Here is an 18,223-nt window from a genome sequence, read left to right as displayed (position 1 = left end):
GGTGGGTAAGGCCAGAGCTGTGTCCGGGAGCAGTGAGGGGTTTGTGCTGCAGGTGGAACCTGTTGGGGCTGACATCACAGAGCTCCCCTGGTGATTGCACTGAGCTGTGTCTCCTTCCCCCCTGCCCAGTACGGGCTTTAACACCATCATGGCAGGCTCCGGGGGAAAGAGCATCTTCCCTGAAAACCCCTACCACATCCCTGGGTGAGTTCATCCAAAACATCCATTTCCAATGCACATGGCTCTGCTTGGGGTCAGGGAGTGTTTATGGCTCAGGATATTTTGGGGTTTTTCAGACACTATTCAATATTCCATGTATCCATGGTCTGAAGGAGACACAGCTCCAGGGGAAGCAGCACCTTACACAGGGGTAGAACTGCAGAACATGCCATGGCACATGGACAGCAAAGCCAAAATGGTTCTTTTCCCCACTTTTTCCTCATTTCTTTTAAGCTGCCAAATGCCAGCAGAGCTCCTGTGCAGGGCTTGGCTTCCAAACTGTCTTAAAATCTGCATGAAGGATTTTTGGAAGTCTTTTTTGACTAAAGGGTTGTAGAGATGTGACACCCTCTGGTCACTGGGCTGGAGCCCTGTCCTGCTGCTGGGGCAGACACTGGGAAGTTTTGTCACCTCCTCCATAAATTGGATTTCTTCCCAAAGCTCTTTGGGACCCTCTCCTCTAAAGGCTTGGAAGGAAAAAAGGCTGGAAATGAGGCAGGGGGAGGAGGTAAGATGTGAATGGGAGGAATTGGGGATTTGCTGTGAATTTGTGTGTGGGGTCCTTGGTGAGACCTGGGCTGGGATGTGCAAAGGGGGTGGGAAGGGCTGGGTGTCCCTCCAGGTGAATCCCTGGGAATAGCCCAGGCTGAGGGGAGCCCTGGCACAGGGAATGCCAGGCAGGGCTGTGGAGGCAGAGCCCGGGCACAGGGAGAGGGTGGAGCTCCTTCCTTAGGGCTGCTCCTGCCTGTGACCCAGCCAGCCCTTCCCCTTGCAGTGACAGGATTTTCCATTTTCCATCACTGATCTCTCCACGTTCCCACTTACATAAGCTCTGAGCCTGGGGGGTTTTTACTCATTTTTGCATTGCTGTGCCCATCTGATGTGACATTCCCTGTGTGCCATCAGAGCTGTGCTGGGGACAGAGGAGGGACAGCAAGGAGGGAGCTGTGGCTGGAACTGCAGCTCCAAAATCCCCAACTCCATCCCTTGCTCAGCCCTGCCTGCCTGCAGCTCCCTCAGGAGCAGCTCCAAGCCCTGCCATGGACACAGCAGCTGGGGCTGCTCCTCTCTGGAGGAGGAGGAGGAAAAGGAGGAGGAGGAGGAGGCAAACCTGCTGCTGTTCCTGTTGGTGCTGTGGATGCTGCTTTGCATCTGCTTTGGGTGCTGAGGATGAGGAGGAGCTGCCTGGAGGGCATCCCCAGCAGAGCCTGCACTGGGCTGTCACAGGAGCAGGGTTTGTGTCCAGATGTCCCCAGGTGTCCCATGTGCTGCACCCCCTGTGCCAGCAAAGCTACAAACACCCCAAAGAGCCCCAGAGCACATTGGTGTCATCAGGGCAGGCAATGGTCACAGCAGGAGTCTGGAAAGCCACCACAGAGCTTCAGGGACTGGGAAGCCACAGCAGGGGTTTGGAAAAGCCACTAGGAAGCCTAAACCCAGTGAGTGGGATGGCTTGGGAGGGTCTGGGTGGGCAGGGAAGGGCTCAGTCCGTGATTCCTGGGCACAGCCTGGCTCTGCAGAGCTGGGAGGGTTGGAGACAAGCGAGGATGGCCCAGGGCCAGGGCTGTGCTTGGCAGGGAGGAAGAGCAGGTTTGGGAGTGGTGATGGAGGAGATAGGGCTGAGCAAGGGGGGTGAGAGGGCTCAGCCCCGGGCCAGAGGGGCTTCACTGCTCACAGCCTGAGCCCAGACAGGGCTCCCCAAAAGGGGGTCCCTCATTGACCCCAGCATGGGACACAACCAGCCCTGCTGAGGCTGATCCTGCCCCAGGTTTCACCTGTGCCTCCCTCATGGCAGATCACCCTGGCTCAGGTGATCTCTGTTTAATTGCAGGGGAACAGGGCCCTTTCTCAGCCCAGCCATTATTTTGTCCAGGATCAAAATCCCTCCAGCCATCCTGTAATTATTTGGGCTGTGTCATTTGTGCCCTTGCTCAGTTTATCATTGAGAACCCCTGGGGATGAGGCACCAGGAGGAATCCTGCATGCAGAGTGGGGAAACCTGCCCAGAGTAAATGCACAGCTCTGCTGGCTGCTGTTTAAACTATTTGGAAGGGAAAGGACTTACTCATCATCTTATGATCCTCATGCATCATCTGGCTGTAGCCCCGGATCCACGCTGGGCTCATTGATGGAACATTTCTGTCCATTGCAACTGGCTGCTCTTCCTTCCTTCAGTGCTGGAATAGCATCAGCATTAGGAAATGTGAGACTGGAACAGCTCGAGTGTCTGATGGTGGCTCAGAGCTCCAGCACCTGCCCTGCCCTTGGCCACAAGTGACAGTGCCCAGCCCGGGGATTGGGCAGGGGAGAGATCCCAAAAACTGAGCTGTGTTTGTTCCTGGCACTGACCACCTTCCCTGTGCCAGGCAGTGCCAGAGTGGGCTCATCAGCCTGGGCCCCCTCCTTGCTGTGAGCAGAGAGAGGAGGGTGCAAGAGAGGAATTATTCTGATTTCTGAGTTTCAGTACTGAACAACAGACACTGGGATTTTCTCAGTTACTCACAGTGTCAGAACAGAGGCACTGCAAAGTTTAAACTGGGGCACGTTGAACTGGAAACGGTATTTGAACTGGGGGATTGTGGATGTTGGTGCTGCCAAAGCCCAGGCTGGGCTGGGAGTGTTCCCATCCACATCCACAGGTGCTGCTCCCTGACCTCACCCATGTTTCTGCATGAACCAGGGGCCTGTGCCTGTACATGCCTGAGAGCTGACGAGCAGTGTGTGCTGCCAGAGGAGAACATGCATGTGAAACACAGACACTCCCTGCTGGCTCCTGTCACCACACCTGGGCTCTCTCTCAGTCCTCCCCCTGTGTTCATCCCATCCTCCCTTCCCTGGGCTCTGCACAGGGCCTGCCCAGGGCACAGACCCTGCAGCAGATCTGCACTGCCAGAGGGCAGGGCTGGATGGGATATTGGGAATTGGGAATTGTTCCCTGGCAGGGTGGGCAGGCCCTGGCACAGGGTGCCCAGAGCAGCTGTGGCTGCCCCTGGATCCCTGGCAGTGCCCAAGGCCAGGCTGGGCAGGGCTGGGAGCACCTGGGACAGTGGGAGGTGTCCCTGCCATGGCAGGGGTGGCACTGGATGGGCTTTAAGGTCCCTTCCAACCCAAACCAGTCTGGGATTCTCTGAACACCCTGGGCCTGCTCAGATCCTCCATTACCCCAGCACCCCCTGATTCCATTTTATGGCATCTTCCCACTCTCTGTGCATGTTCTGCACTGATTTCTCTTTGTGGGGTTTCCATCATCCAGGTGATCTGTCACCTTGCCCTGTCCTCACCAGGGGCATCCAACCCCCCCTCCCCTGTGTGAGCCAGATCCTCCCTTTGTGTCCCTGAGCAAACAGCCCGAGGGGCCTGGGCAGCTCCTGGCAGCAGCTGGACAGGGCTGGGAGCACCTGGGACAGTGGGAGGTGTCCCTGCCATGGCAGGGGTGGCACTGGATGGGATTTAAGGTCCCTTCCAACCCAAACCAGTCTGGGATTCCACAATTAACCCCACCAGTGCACATCCCCCACTGCCATCGTGCTCATGGCTCCTTTCTGGTTTCCTCCTCAGCTATGGGGGCTACGTCCCTCAGTTCACCTTCACCTTTGGGGACACCTATGGCAGAACCACCCATGAGCTGCTGACAGATCCCAGTGTCAGGAAGAGCCCTCGCTCCCTGCTGGCACCACTGGACTCCAAGGAAAACCTCCTCCAGTACCATTACCACATCGACCACCCAGGTGAGCAAATGGGCCCTGCTAATGAGCACTAATTAATTAATTACCAACGGTGGGCTCTGTCCTTGGATGAAATGGGATTTTTTCCTTGGGGAATCACAGCTCTGACAGCTGGGGAGGAGCAGAGTGAGGTGCTGCAGCTCTTGGCCCCAGCTGATGAGGATGGGGATTCTGGTGCTGGGGAGAGTTTCAGTTCCCAGGTTATCTTCAGTTCAATGAAGATAAGAGATTTTGTGGTATATCATTAATTCACTCCCCAATTCTTCCAGAATTCTTGTTGTGGTTTAAGCCTGGCTGGCAACTAAACCCCATACAGCTGCCTGCTCACAAATCCAAACCATGGCCTTTATATTCTATAAAGAAAATTACCTCTATCCCAGTCAAAACCTGCACAATTCCACAGGCTAAAATCCATCTTTCTGGGGAAGGTCTGGTCTCCTAAATCAGATTATTTTCTGGCTCACCTGCCTGGTGCACAGCTCACTCTGCTCTGCTCTGACAGCTTGGCCTTGATTCTGCTTCTTGCTGCTCCTCCTCAGCTCAGCAGAAGGGCTCCTGTGCTTTCCTTTCCCCTCTTTTCCCTCTTTTTCCCCTCTTTTCCCTCTCTTTTCCTTTTTTCCCTTCTCTTTTCCCTCTTTTCCCCTCTCTTTTCCTTTTCTCCCCTCTTTTCCCTTTTTCCTTCCTCTTTCCCCTCTTTTTCCCGCTTTTCCTTCCCCCCCTTTTCCCTCTTTTTTTCTCCTCTTTTCCCTTTCCCCCTCTTTTTTACCCCTCTTTCTCCTGATTTCCCTTTCCCCCCTTTTCCCTTTTTTTACCCCTTCTTTTCCCCTTTTTTTCCCCTCTTTTCCCTCCTTTTTTCCCTCTTGTCCCTCTTTCCCCTCTTTTCCCTTTCCACACTGCAAACAGACTCCACCTCCTCCATCAAGCACAGACAGGCTCATGTGGATTCCCAGCACTGGGAATTTGCAGGAATTTCCTTCCAAGCCCCAGCCCTTTGTCCAGAGTGCTGTGTCCCTGCTGAGCAGCCCCAGGCAGGCACTCAGGGCTGTGCTGGGGATGTGCCATCCCTTGGGGACACATTTGCCACCCTTTGGGGACACTTTTGCCACATCCCATGGCTGTGCGGATGCCCTGGACAGTGGCAGTGAGTTTCCTGCATGCTGAACACAGGGATAAGGTGCCCCTGTGGGATCTGTGTCTTTATTTCCCTAGGGATGGCCACATCCAAGTGTTCCTCTCTCATTTTTCACTGGGAATTTGTGTCATGCAGCTTCTTGGGGCCTCTCTGCCGCTCTGGCCCTGCTCTCCAGGTTCAGGCCTGCACTGCACAGCTGGTGTTTACAGGCCTCATTCCTGGAGATCTGGATTTGCATTTCCTTGGTCTAAAACACACCTTGGACAGACCCAACTAACCAGCTGACCGAGTTGCTCTCTCATTATTTTGGTTCCCTCCTGGTTGCCCGTGCTGGTGCTCGTGTTTGCTGCTCCTCAGGGAGGTCCTGAAGAACCAGCCCTGGCTGCGCTGACAAGGTCACCCAGCCCTGCTGCCCAGCTGGGCCTGAGCAATCCCTCAAACCCTCCCAGGTGCTCCTGGGTGTTTTATGTGATTGTTTTATGTGATGGTGATCAAAGAGCTCGTGGCAGTGTGGGGCCTGTGGCAAACTCAGTCTCAAGATTTTTTCTCAAGGCCTGGCTTTGATAAAGCCTCATGGACAGGCACCAATACTTTGATAGTTTCTATCAGTTGAATCCCATTTGTTTTCTTGCTGGAAGTGCAATCAGGCTCTGCTGTTGGGGATCTCTTCACTCTGGTGATCAGGGAAAGGCCAGGGCAGCTCAGGCTGGAGCTCAGGGCAAGGCTCTGCCCCCAGAGGGTGCTGGCACTGCCCAGGCTGCCCAGGGAATGGGCACGGCCCCGAGGCTGCCAGAGCTCCAGGTGATCCTGGTGGGTCCCTCCAGCTCAGGACATTCTGTGATTCCATGAGTTCAGCCAGGGATGAGCTGAATTATCCATCATCCATGCTGCAACTGGAACCTGAGCTGAAAATGTGGATATTTCCTCAAATCAGAAGCACTGTGCTCTCCTGGCTTTTCATTTTGTGCTTCACTGTGCAACCTTTCAGAATTAATCAGTTTGCAAACCCCAGGGTGACAAAAAGGAGCTCACATGGATTTCTCAAGTACAGAACAAGCTAAGTTTCCTTTTCCTTTGGTTTGTGGGAGAAAGAGAGTAGATTCAACATTCTTCTTAATAATGAAGTAAAAAAATAAACCAGGTTTAAAATTTGCATAGCGGATTGAAAAATCATTTTAATCAAGGATTTTTTCTTTCTTTTGGTGCCGGCCTGGATACTTGATAATTCAGTTGCATAGAGCATATTATATATATTTCCCAAAGTTGTATACAGAATATATATTATAACATATATATTTATATATATACATATATAATATATATTTATATATATATAAATATATAAAATATTTTCTATATAATATATATTATATATATAATAATATATAATGTATATATATAGTTTTTATATATATATAACAATATAGTTATATAAAAATAAAGTTGCATACAGAATATGTATAATATATATTATTTATATACATACATATATAATATACATAAATATATAAATATATATATTATATAATATATATAATATTTATTATATATAGCACATAATAATATTATATAATGTGTGTGTGTATATATATATATAATATGTGTATATATATGTGTGTGTGTGTATGTATATATATATATATATATATATATATATACACATTATTATATAATTATGGGCAGATGACACACCTAAATGCCCACCAGAAATTTATACTCATGCAGAAAAGGGTAGATTTTGCTGATTTCTGTAGATTTTCAGAAATCATGGAATCATTCAGCTTGGAGCAAACCTCTAAGAGTATTCCAGCCCTGCAGAGGAATGGGCTGTCTGCAGATGGAGCCTCTGCTGGGAGGCAGCTCCTCATTCACTCCCCAGGCTCAGCCCTGGGATGCAGATGTGCTCCCAAGGGGAGCTCACAGGAAGGCTGTAATGACCTGGGAAAAAATGGTCTGTGAGCACAAAAATGGAAGGAATTTGGTTTGTTTTGAAAAAGCCAGGCTGACACAGGAACAGTTTTCCAAGAAGGCTGTGGGGTGGAGGATTCTCCTCTGGAGATACAGAGGAGGGGAAAATGAGTTTCACTGCTGGCACACAGAAAGTGCCTGAGCCAGGGAGGTCACACGGGGCTGGGGAGCCACGTCAGGGGGATTTTTAAGGGGAAATCAGAGAAAAGTTGCCCAGCTCAGCTGTAACTGCAGAATCTCAAATGACAGGGCTCTGTCCCTGGTTCACAGTGGAGATATTTGGATGGGAGATAATGTTTTTCCAGCCAGTGTTACAGCAGATCCTTTCCTCAATGAGCAGCAACGGTGTCAGAGCAAGAATTCCTTGGAGGGGGCTCTGTTTGGGGTGGGCTGACACAGCCACATGGAGTTGAGGATTGAGGGTTTTTCCCCCTTTTAGCTTGGCTGGTGATATTTTACTGTTTCAGTGACAGCTGGAATAAATGTTATTTAACTGGGATTTGTGCTGGATTTCTGTGCAGGCTGGATTATTGATGGGGCTGATGAGGATCAGAGGAAAAATGGAAACAAAACTTGTGAAAAAAGAACTCAGCAGGCATAAGTATACTGCTCCCAGGATTTGGAAACTGAAGGACCAAGAGGGCTACAAGGAATAATGATGCATCCAAAACCATTGTAGGAATAATATGGAAGCCTGCACAAAGCAGAAATTCCATATCTCATTGTTTCCTGCAGTACATTCTTTATGTATTGCAGCTTCCCTTTGGCTTTTAGTAATTTACATTTAATTTAAATAGAGTTCATAGTGCATAGCTATTCTGGGATGTGCATGGAGTGGATCCTCGTGGTCTCCTCCAAGTTGATCTGTTCTGGTTCTACCTCCAGGCTCCTTCCCATGGCACGGGGATACCGGGAATGCCTCATCCTCTAACTCAGTGTCTGTCCCTCAGGTTATGTCACCTACCAGACCATCACGAGCCCTCCCGAGATCCCCCTGGGGCCTCAGCCCGTGCCCACAGTGCTGGAGGAGCCGGCGCAGCCCCCCATGGGTGCCCAGGCTGGGCCGTGCCCCCCGGCCGTGCCCGGTGCCCAGCGGGGCTGGCAGAGCCCCCTGGCCCTGCCCGGTGCCCAGCAGGGCTGGCAGAGCCCCCCGGGTGCCCAGCAGGGCTGGCAGCCCCCAGGGCTGGCCCCACACCCCGCAGCTGAGCAGCTGAACAGGGAGCTGGCCATGGCACCCCTGGCACGGCTGCTGGGCAAAGGGACGGGGCCCTGCCAGTGCCAATGTGAAGGGACAAAAACGGTGAGTGGGGTTGGGGGTGAGGGGTGAGGAGGGGATTGCACACGGCTGGGAGGGCCTGTTGGATCATGCCCATTTCTGACCCACATTGTGCCCTTTTCTGACCCACATTATGCCCTTTTCTGACCCACATTGTGCTCTTTTCTGACCCACATTGTGCCCTTATCTGACCCACAAAATGCTCTTTTCTGACCCAGAGATGGGGTAACTCAGAGGTCTTTTAAAAGCTTTTATTCTATTTTCAGTCTCATGTGAAGGGCGAGATAATACAGATGTTATAATTTACACTGTTACAATTAGAAGCTAACTCATTTTTAATTACAATACATATAAGTGTATATGTGTATTAAAATGTTTAACTAAAGTACATATAAGTGTACATAAACACTCTAAGTGTTTTTTGGCTTATTAACTTTAGCCACACCATGCTGTAAATGCTTTAAAGCTTCTGATTTTTGCAATTAGAAGCTAACTATTTCTTAATTTCTTAATATTACAATTAGGAGCTAACTATTCCTTAATTACAATACACTATGAGTGTTTTTTTGGCTTATTAGCTTTAATAATATTAGCTTTAATTAGCTTTTTATACTATGCTGTAAATGCTTTAAAGCTTCTGATTGTGATGGCGTGAATTATAACATCTGTATTGTCTCGCCCTTCACATGAGACTGAAAATAGAATAAAAGTTTTTAAAATGCCACTCAGTTGCTACATCTCTGAGTCAGAAAAGGGGTTAATCCAGCAAATGGCAAGGGCACAAAGTTAAGAGTTTGTGTAGGAAAAGATCAGACACACAAATATTTCCAGCAGCAGCAAATCCACTCCATCTTCAGGAAATAGTTTTGATCATTAATTACACTTCTCAATCAAAACCACTTAATTTCACCTTTGGGTGGGTTTGGCTTCAATCCCAGCCCCTAAAGTTGTGTTATGCTGTGCTGGGCAGCCAGGCTTGTGCTTCCTTAGGGTGTCCTTGGATGCTGCCTTCCTCCTCCTCCTCCTCCTCCTCCTCCTCCCAAAACCAGAGCAGTCCCAACACCTTTGGTTGGGTTTCTGCCCCCACCTGAATTTCCCACCACCATTGCCTCCCCTTTGAACACCAGTACTGGGGTTTGCCTGTTGAACTGGGGGCATTGAGCACAGCACAGCCAAATATCCCTCCAGACCAACATGTCTCATGGTGTTCTTTTGGTTGGTTTTTTTTTCTTTGTTGAGTTTTTTGTTTGTTTTTTGGGGTTTTTAGGTTTTTGGGGTTTTTGGGATTTTTGAGGTTTTTGTTTGTTTTGTTTGCTTAAAAATTAAGATTATTTTTATTATTTTTTAATAAACCATTTATTTTCTCTGGAGCCGCTGACAGGCTCTGTCACGTTCCTGCAGAAATCCCAGGATTTCTGCAAATCCTCTGAAGGCAGAGATTAGAGGTTTGACGTATGGAGTCAAAAGCTGGCTTGGATGTAAATCCCAAGAAGGGGCATTCCTGCTCCTTGCCCTCAGAAACAGATTTGCACAGGAGCTCAGTGCCCAAAGCTCCCCCTGTTCTCCATGATGATTTTGCAAACCCCTTCTAGGTCTGCTGCTTGCTCCTCTCGTGATTTGGCTTTCCCAGAAATGGCAGGGGAGGCTCTTGGAGTGAAGCTGGGAAGAACTGGAAATGGGAGCTGCCATTCCCAGCGCTGGCAGTGATTTCAGCAGTGCAGCCAAGGGCAGAAGCAGGTTTTACTGGTGTTTGATTTGATTTCTCTCTTTGTTTTGAGCAGCTGGAAACCGGAGGTGTGGCACTGCCAGGAGGGGTTGCAGCAGCAGATTACACCTTGCCAGTGCTGCCAGTGCCCAATGCCATCCGACAGAAAGTCACTTTAGGTAAAGCACAGCCAGGGCACCTGCAGCTCCCTGAGGACATGGTGTGACCCTTCTGCCCGGGGAAACCTCAGTGGCATTGCCCGGTGGCTCCAGCTTGTTTGGGATGGAAAATATAAAAATAAAAAAATATATTAAATATAAAATATAAAAAATAATATAAAAATATAAAAATATCCCTGCAAGGGCGTTTATTTGGGATGCTGTCACCCTGTGGATGCTGTCACCCTTTAGGATGCTGTCACCCCTTGGGATGCTATCACCCTGGGGATGGTGTCACCCTTTGGGATGCTCTGTCATCCTGTGGATGCTGTCACCCTGTAGATGTCACCCTTTGGGATGCTGTGAGCCTTTGGGATGCTGTCACCCTGTAGATGCTGTCACCCCTTTGGATTTTGTAACCCGGTAGATGCTGTCACCCTTTGGGATGCTCTCACCCTGATGCTGTCACCCTGTGGATGCTGTCACCCTTTAGGATGCTGTCACCCTGGGGATGCTGTCACCCTGTAGATGTCACCCTTTGGGATGCTCTGTCACCCTTTAGGATGCTGTCACCCTTTGGGATGCTGTCACCCTTTGGGATGCTCTGTCACCCTTTAGGATGTTGTCACCCTTTGGGATGCTGTCACCCTTTGGGATGCTCTGTCACCCTGTGGATGTTGTCACCCCTTTGGGATGTTGTCACCCTTTGGGATGCTGTCACTCTGTTCCCATGGGCAGCAGAAGGGATTCAGGAACCACCTCATTTCCCTGCAGGTGGTGGGGAGAGCTGTCCTTGGGCTCTGCCCCACCCTGCTGGGGTGGTTTTCCATCTCCTAGAAATGAGATGTTCTCCTGAACCACCAAATCCACACACAGGGGAGCATGGCACCACCATAAAGGCATAAAATGTGTCCCACAAAGAGTGTTCTACATCTTCCCCCCTGCTCTGGGAGAACATTGCTGTGCAGCAGGAGGGATATGATGGTTGATGGGCTGATCCCCCTCAAGGATCCCACTGCAGCAGGTGGGATCCTTCACTCTGCACTACAGGGATCACAATAGCCCAGTTAAAATGAGACACTGTCCAGGCTTTAGGGTGCAGAAGGCAAATTTCCCTCTCCAAAGCATTCCTTTGGAAAGAGGGTTTGGGCTGCTTTTAGGTTGTACCTCACTAGGTTTTGTGTAGTTTTAGACTTTATAAAGTTTCTCTTGGGGGAATTTGTTAGATGGGCAGAGGAGATGAGGATAAAATGTTGGACATGCCATTGTTAGCCCCTGAGTGTGTATTAAATTGGGAGAAAACATGGAAGAGCTGTAGATGTAAAAAAAAAAAAAAAAAAAAAGGACTAAGAAAATGAAATTCTTCTTTCATACCATGTGCAGACCAACAAAAATGAGTTCAGGTCATTGTGTTCTCCTTGGGAATCATAAGGCAAAAAATCTCTTTCAGAGAAGATACCTCACATGTAAGAGTTAATTTTACAGTTTCAACAGATTCATTTTTCCTCCTATACTTTAAGGTTTTATATTCATCCCAGGTTCCTCTACTCTCAGGGTGGTTGATCTTTAAATGATCTCTGTATGTTCTCAAGCAGCAAATGTTCTCTTTTGCCTCCTCCCAAAGGGTACACTGGCTACATCCCCTGCTCCCTGGACAACGTTGGCATGACCTACCTGCTGGGCGTGAAGAAAGCCATGCAGGAATTTGACCGTCGCCAGGTAAATTATGGATTATTGAAATGAGGATGTGCATAATGCTGGTGCTGAATTTTCAGGATTTTAGAACTGGATTATTGGACTAGATTATTGAAATGAGAATGTGCATAATGCTGGTGCTGAATTTTCAGAGTAGGATTAGAACTGGGATACAAGCACAAGCAAAATCAAATGCTGTTAACATTGAAAAAAACCACTGGCAATTAAATCCTGTAACTTGTTTCCTTGGGACATTAAGGGATGGTAAATGAGTTCATAAAAGGATTAAGGAAATATAGTGAGGGCTGGGTCAAGAGTAGCTGTTAAAAACGTTGCTCTGTGTGCAGAAATACAGGATGCAACTGTCTGCACTTCCTTTATAGCATACATCTCCTCTGTGTGGTTGGCAGTGCTGGTGACTTCCTGTGATATATCATTTATTTGGTTGTAAGGCTTTCTCCTTTCCTAACACAATTTGTCTTCAAGGGATCTTGACCTTCTTCCTCCTCCTTTTGGGAAGGATGCAGAAATATCCCTCCTGAAAGGCTGTTGTCCCCTTGCTGTAAGAGCTCCCGTACAGTGACACACAATCCTCGGCACGGAAAGGGAGATCCCTCCCGCAGCAGCTGAGTTTGCATTCAGAGCTACCCAGCCCTCCCTGCCCCCAGCACGGCGTGAGATCCTGGGGTGCAGAGAGATCCTGGGGTGCAGTGTGAGCCTCAGGGCGCACTGAGATCCCTGGGGTGCTAAGTGATTCCTGTGATGCAGTGTGATTGCTGGAGTGCAGAGAGATCCTGGGGTGCAGTGAGATCCTTGGATGCAGTGTCATTCCCAGGGTGCAGTGAGATCCTTGGATGCAGTGTGATTCCCAGGGTGCAGAGGGATCCCTGGGAATGCAGTGTGATTCCTGGGGTGCAGTGTGATTCCCAGTGTGCAGAGGGATCTCTGAGGTGCAGAGGGATCCCCATGATGCAGTGTCATTCCCGGGGTGCAGAGGGATTCCCGTGGTGCAGTGAGATCCTTGGATGCAGTGTGATTCCTGGGATACAGTGGGATCCCTGAGGTGCAGAGGGATCCCTGTATGCAGTGTGATCCCCAGGGTGCAGTGAGATTCCCTGGGATGCAGAAGGATCCCTAGATGCAGTGTCATTCCCGGGGTGCAGTGAGATCCCTGGGATGCAGCAGTATCCCCGGGGTGCAGTGTCATTCCCAGGATTCAGCAGCCTCTCAGGTCCAGCGGATCAGCTCATTACCCCCAGGCTGAGCCCCCCAGCCCCTGCCGCTCCCCGGGCCCCACGGCCGCGCCTCCATCCCCTCCATCCCCGAGCACAGGGGGCTGATGTCGGAAAAGCGTCCCGGGCTCAGGATGCCCAGCTCGGAGGAATCATCTGGGCAGAACTGAGCGGGGAGCGCAGGGCAGCGCCGAGCTCTGCATGAGCTGCATTCCCTGCGCTGCTGCTGTCTGCTTCCCTGCTGCCGTGCTTGAAATGGAGCAAACGGAACAAACCCCGGGCATTTATCCCTGAGTGTGCTGTGTGCCACCCTTCCTGCCCCGCTGCCCTCCGACACGCCTGCCGTGCCCTGGATCGTCCGTCCGTCCGTGCGGGATGCAGCGCCCCGGGCTGCGGGGCTCGGCAGACGCGCTGAAGGGAGGAGAATCACACCACAATTCCAGCTAAGATGGCTTCTGACTTCAAGCCACTAATCTGCTGCCCTAAATCTTCGTTGTCCTCGGTTACAGATGTGCCGTGGATCGCTGCTCACTGCCTGCAGCAGGCACGGCAGAAACCCCCGAGGAGCCGCAGCCTGGGCTCCATCCCAGCACAAAGGCTCGGTGTGCCGGGCTCCGTGACCCACATCCCTGCTCCGCACCCCAAACACAGCTCCAGGGACACCTTTAGGGCTTCTGTGACACCCATGCTGCTGGCCAGCCTCAGAGGGCAGGAGATGATTTGCACTCTTCCTTCAGTTAATGCTCCCTAAGCCTTCCTGTTCCTCCTGGCCTGGGAATCCCAGGCCGTTCCTGTTGGTGGGACTCATGGAAACACAAAGGGGGTCAAGCCCAAACACAGCCACAGCACAGGAACACCAGGGACAGAGAGCAGGAGCTCTGGGACTTGGGGATGATCCCCAAGGGAATAAATCAGGATCAGGATCCCAAGGACAGCACCTGGGCCATGCTGTGGCCATGGGGGATGAGCTGGCAGGGGCTGCTGCCAACACCTGCCAGGAGAAAAATTTATGGAGTGGAAAAAGGGACAATGCAATGTAGCTCTTAATTAGAAAAAAGCAGGACTGGAAGGAGAATTGCTTTATGTTGGCTTAAATATTTTATATAATGCAGAGTCAAAGCACATGACTTTGGTAAAAATAGTGTGTTTTAAAATAAACTGTTCCATGTTGTTTTGGGGTCTTTTTTGTTTTGTTTTCCAGCTTTTGGAGAGAAATCCACCTTACACGTTGGGCAGGAGGTTCCCCCTGACACACTGGCCAGACACCAAAATTTACACCCGTGCTGGACTCATCCCCAACTACATGGGCTTTGTACCACGTAAGTGCATCAGCTGAGTGAAAATAAAAGTCACTAATGCTAATTACTGGGTTAAGTAGTGCTGTTACTGGCTGGAGTTTCATAGCAGTGAACAATCACTGAGGTGTTCCACGTGGGTTTTTTCTGGTGTGTGCTGAGCTGCTGGAACCCTGCCATGCCCTGGCTGCAGGAGAGCCCAGCGTTCCCACTGCTCCCAGGCTTCACATTTCCAGCCACCATTCCCCACCCAGGCTCAGTGACATCCCACCTGTCACGTGCCAGGAAAGGGGTTTGCTCTAAAAACCTTGAAGTCTGATAAAAAGGAAGAAGTAGATGGTGTGAAGTGGTCGAGAAAGCACAGAAAGTGCAGGGAAATGGTTTCTGCCATCAGGACAGGTCCTGCCTGAGCCCTGTCCTGGGCTGCCTAAAAGGAGAGCTCTGGAGGAATTTTGTGTGTAAGGGGAAGGTGTGTCCACGCACCTGGAAGCATTAATGTACCAGGTTAAAAAAAAATCTCAATAAATTTTGCTGTGTTTGGTCACAGCTCAGTAATGTGGGTGGGAAATCATGGAGCTCAGCTGGGAAGAACTGGACTCACTGCTCGTCCTTGCTGCAGTGCAGAGGGAGAAAATGGGAGAAGATATGAAATGTGGCAGGATTGAAAGCAGAGTGGGAAAACAACTCTGCAGGCAGGGCTGGGCTGTGGCTGCTGAGCCCAGAGAGCAGGATGTTGAGTGCAGGTGTGACACTGGGCCCTGCTCTGCAGACATTCCCACTTCCCTGCTCTGGAGCCACCAGTCAGCACAGTTTTAACTGCTCCAACCAGTCCGGCTCTGGGTGGAGAAAATTAATTAAGGCAAAAACCTTTAAACAAAAGCAGTTATAATTTAGAACACTGAAGAGAATTTTTTTAGCAGGGAAGGAGCCTGCTCCCTCCTGTCCAGCTCCTCAGTGACAGCTTTGTCAGCTGAAGTGGCACCAATCATATGAATTGGTTCCATTGTAAAAGCCTGGAGCCATGGAGGGTTTTCATGAGAAAAACAAGTCCCAGACACTTGTCAGGTGTTCAGCTCACCCAAAGAGCAGAGGCTGCACAAACACCTGATTATCCCAACCTCTGCTGTGATTTCTGAAATCACTGCAGCAGGGCTGTGTGCACCCAGCACCCTTGGGCCAGGCCAGGGCTGCCTGCTGGGGTTGCAGGGCTGAGGAGCTGCAGTGGAGCAGCTCAGCTGCTGCAGGAACACCAGTGCAGCTCTGTGGCACCATTTTGTGCCCAGGCAGCTCAAAGCTCCTGTGAGCCCTGCTCAGCTCCTGCCAGGCCCGGCTGCACCAGGCCACAGGCAGGTACCTAAATTTAGACACAGCCTGGAGTCAATCCCACCCTCCCTGTTAAATGTGCCCCCCTCCAGCAGCACCTGAGTGTAAGAGAACACCAGGGAACAGCTTTAGTCCCCATACCAGACTGACACCATGGCAGTGACACAGCAGAGGCACCTGGCTGAGGGCAGGGACAGAAGGGGGGGGACATGGACAGGGTGACAGTGCTAAGCCCCATGTTTTATTGGTTTTGTGTTCCAGATCTGCAGGACATCTGTGGGCTCACCTATGGGGACGGCACGCGGGAGTCGTACCGCTGGGAACAGAGGAGACGGGGACTTGCACTGTGAAAACTGCTTTAATGGTGCCTGTACAGCATTGGGAGTGACTCGGAAACAGCAATAATAACACAACACAAACAGAACTTTTTGAATGAGAGAGTTCATACAACTTTAAACAAAATTTACAGGTGTTCAACTGCATAGCTTTACTCTGCCTCCTCCTCAGCCTCCTCCTCGAACTCTCCCTCCTCCTCAGCTGTGGCATCCTGGTACTGCTGGTACTCAGACACCAGGTCGTTCATGTTGCTCTCAGCCTCTGTGAACTCCATCTCGTCCATGCCCTCGCCCGTGTACCAGTGCAGGAAAGCCTTTCTGCGGAACATCGCAGTGAACTGCTCAGAAATGCGTTTGAACAGCTCCTGGATGGCCGTGCTGTTGCCAATGAAGGTGGCAGACATTTTGAGGCCGCGAGGTGGAATGTCACAGACTGCTGTCTTAACGTTATTAGGGATCCATTCAACAAAATAGCTGCTATTTTTGTTCTGAACGTTCAGCATCTGCTCATCCACCTCTTTCATGGACATGCGGCCCCTAAAGACAGCGGCCACCGTCAGATAGCGGCCGTGACGAGGGTCACACGCCGCCATCATGTTCTTGGCATCGAACATCTGCTGGGTGAGCTCTGGCACGGTTAGAGCCCGGTACTGCTGGCTGCCACGGCTGGTGAGCGGGGCAAAACCGGGCATGAAAAAGTGCAGACGTGGGAAGGGAACCATGTTCACTGCCAGCTTCCGCAGGTCAGCGTTGAGCTGGCCCGGGAACCGCAGGCAGGTGGTGACACCGCTCATGGTGGCTGACACGAGGTGGTTCAGATCACCGTAGGTGGGGGTCGTTAACTTCAGTGTTCTGAAGCAAATGTCGTACAGCGCCTCGTTATCGATACAGTACGTCTCGTCCGTGTTCTCCACCAGCTGGTGCACCGACAGCGTGGCGTTGTAGGGCTCTACTACAGTATCTGACACTTTAGGGGAGGGCACCACACTGAAAGTATTCATAATTCGGTCTGGGTACTCCTCACGGATTTTGCTGATGAGAAGGGTACCCATGCCAGAGCCTGTGCCACCACCCAGGGAGTGAGTAAGCTGAAAGCCCTGGAGACAATCACAGCTTTCTGCCTCCTTCCTTACAACATCTAACACCGAATCGACTAATTCAGCACCTTCCGTATAATGGCCCTTTGCCCAGTTGTTTCCTGCTCCGCTCTGACCTGGAAAAGAGCCATTTTCGTATTAGATTACGGTCACTGCTTCCTGCTTATTGCTTGCAAGCAAAGCCTAAGAGCATCAGGCTCCATGAAAGCTTTCATCTTATCGAGCGCAGGGCTGTGGTTTCACACAAGCACCTCTGCAGTGGCTCGCCAGACACAGGCAAACATTAATTATCAATGATACAGCAGCCACTCCATTTCTCCCGGTGGCACGCACGGAGGCGGTAACGAAAAACCGAAAAGCAACGACCTCTGGTGCCACCCGGGAGCCGCTCCCAGCCGCAATCCCGGTATTCCACGCCAGGATTAGCCCCGTCCGGGCCGGTCCCTCAGAGCATGTGCGGCGGGGCAGCCCCGCAGTGCCCTGCCCGCCCCACCCCGCGGTTCCTCCCGCCCCCGCGCACTCACCGAACACGAAGTTGTCTGGCCTGAATATCTGCCCGAAAGGCCCGGAGCGCACCGAGTCCATGGTACCGGGCTCCAGGTCCACCAGCACGGCGCGGGGCACGTACTTGCCGCCTGCAACACAGGGAGAGCCATGACTGCCGCGCCGGGGGAGCGGGGGGAGCACGGGGGGAGCACGGCGGGGCGGGTCCGGGCCCTACCTGTGGCCTCATTGTAGTAGACATTGATGCGCTCCAGCTGCAGGTCGCTGTCCCCGTGGTAGGTGCCGGTGGGGTCGATACCATGTTCGTCGCTGATCACCTCCCAGAACTGCCGAAGAGAAGCGCGTCAGCGGCGGCCACGCCGGACCAGGCACGCTCCCCTCCCGCCCCCGCGCCCTCTTTCCCCGCCCGGACCTTGGCTCCGATCTGGTTTCCGCATTGCCCGGCCTGCAGGTGCACAATCTCTCTCATGATGGCGGCAGCTCCGAGCGTTCACTACAACCCCAGATTTTCCCCAACCGACTCTGGCTGCGTGAGGCAACCGCCAGCCCTTATATAGCA

General features: G+C 51.3%; 2 protein-coding genes across 2 annotated transcripts; one reads left to right on the top strand and one right to left on the bottom strand.

Moving 5' to 3' along the window:
- The first annotated feature begins 131 nt into the window (after positions 1-131).
- Positions 132-16,078, top strand: CIMIP2A (ciliary microtubule inner protein 2A). Its single transcript, XM_064727454.1, has 8 exons — positions 132-204; positions 3,778-3,947; positions 7,995-8,101; positions 8,180-8,344; positions 10,102-10,204; positions 11,808-11,902; positions 14,312-14,429; positions 15,990-16,078. The coding sequence occupies exons 1-8, from the start codon at positions 149-151 to the stop codon at positions 16,076-16,078; spliced, it is 903 nt and encodes a 300-aa protein (XP_064583524.1). The 5' UTR covers positions 132-148.
- On the bottom strand, positions 16,068-18,223 carry TUBB4B (tubulin beta 4B class IVb). The gene is made up of 4 exons (XM_064727453.1): positions 18,077-18,223; positions 17,882-17,990; positions 17,685-17,795; positions 16,068-17,276 (listed from the first exon to the last, which is right to left on the bottom strand). The coding sequence occupies exons 1-4, from the start codon at positions 18,131-18,133 to the stop codon at positions 16,216-16,218; spliced, it is 1,338 nt and encodes a 445-aa protein (XP_064583523.1). The 5' UTR covers positions 18,134-18,223; the 3' UTR covers positions 16,068-16,215.

This window comes from Zonotrichia leucophrys, chromosome 17, assembly GCF_028769735.1.
Source record: "Zonotrichia leucophrys gambelii isolate GWCS_2022_RI chromosome 17, RI_Zleu_2.0, whole genome shotgun sequence".
In the NCBI taxonomy this organism is placed as follows: Eukaryota; Metazoa; Chordata; class Aves; order Passeriformes; family Passerellidae; genus Zonotrichia; species Zonotrichia leucophrys.
Note: the sequence above shows the minus strand (reverse complement) of the source record. Positions and strands in the feature narration are given on the sequence as shown.

Bases quoted from the DNA above. Each gene is read 5' to 3' on its own strand.
- CIMIP2A (XM_064727454.1), top strand. From the start codon at position 149: ATGGCAGGCTCCGGGGGAAAGAGCATCTTCCCTGAAAACCCCTACCAC. The intron at 3,948-7,994 runs GTGAGCAAATGG...TCTGTCCCTCAG, and splicing joins TTACCACATCGACCACCCAG to GTTATGTCACCTACCAGACC. The intron at 8,345-10,101 runs GTGAGTGGGGTT...TGTTTTGAGCAG, and splicing joins AATGTGAAGGGACAAAAACG to CTGGAAACCGGAGGTGTGGC.
- TUBB4B (XM_064727453.1), bottom strand. From the start codon at position 18,133: ATGAGAGAGATTGTGCACCTGCAGGCCGGGCAATGCGGAAACCAGATC. The intron at 17,991-18,076 runs GTCCGGGCGGGG...TCTCTTCGGCAG, and splicing joins GAAACCAGATCGGAGCCAAG to TTCTGGGAGGTGATCAGCGA. The intron at 17,796-17,881 runs GTAGGGCCCGGA...CCTGTGTTGCAG, and splicing joins CTACTACAATGAGGCCACAG to GCGGCAAGTACGTGCCCCGC.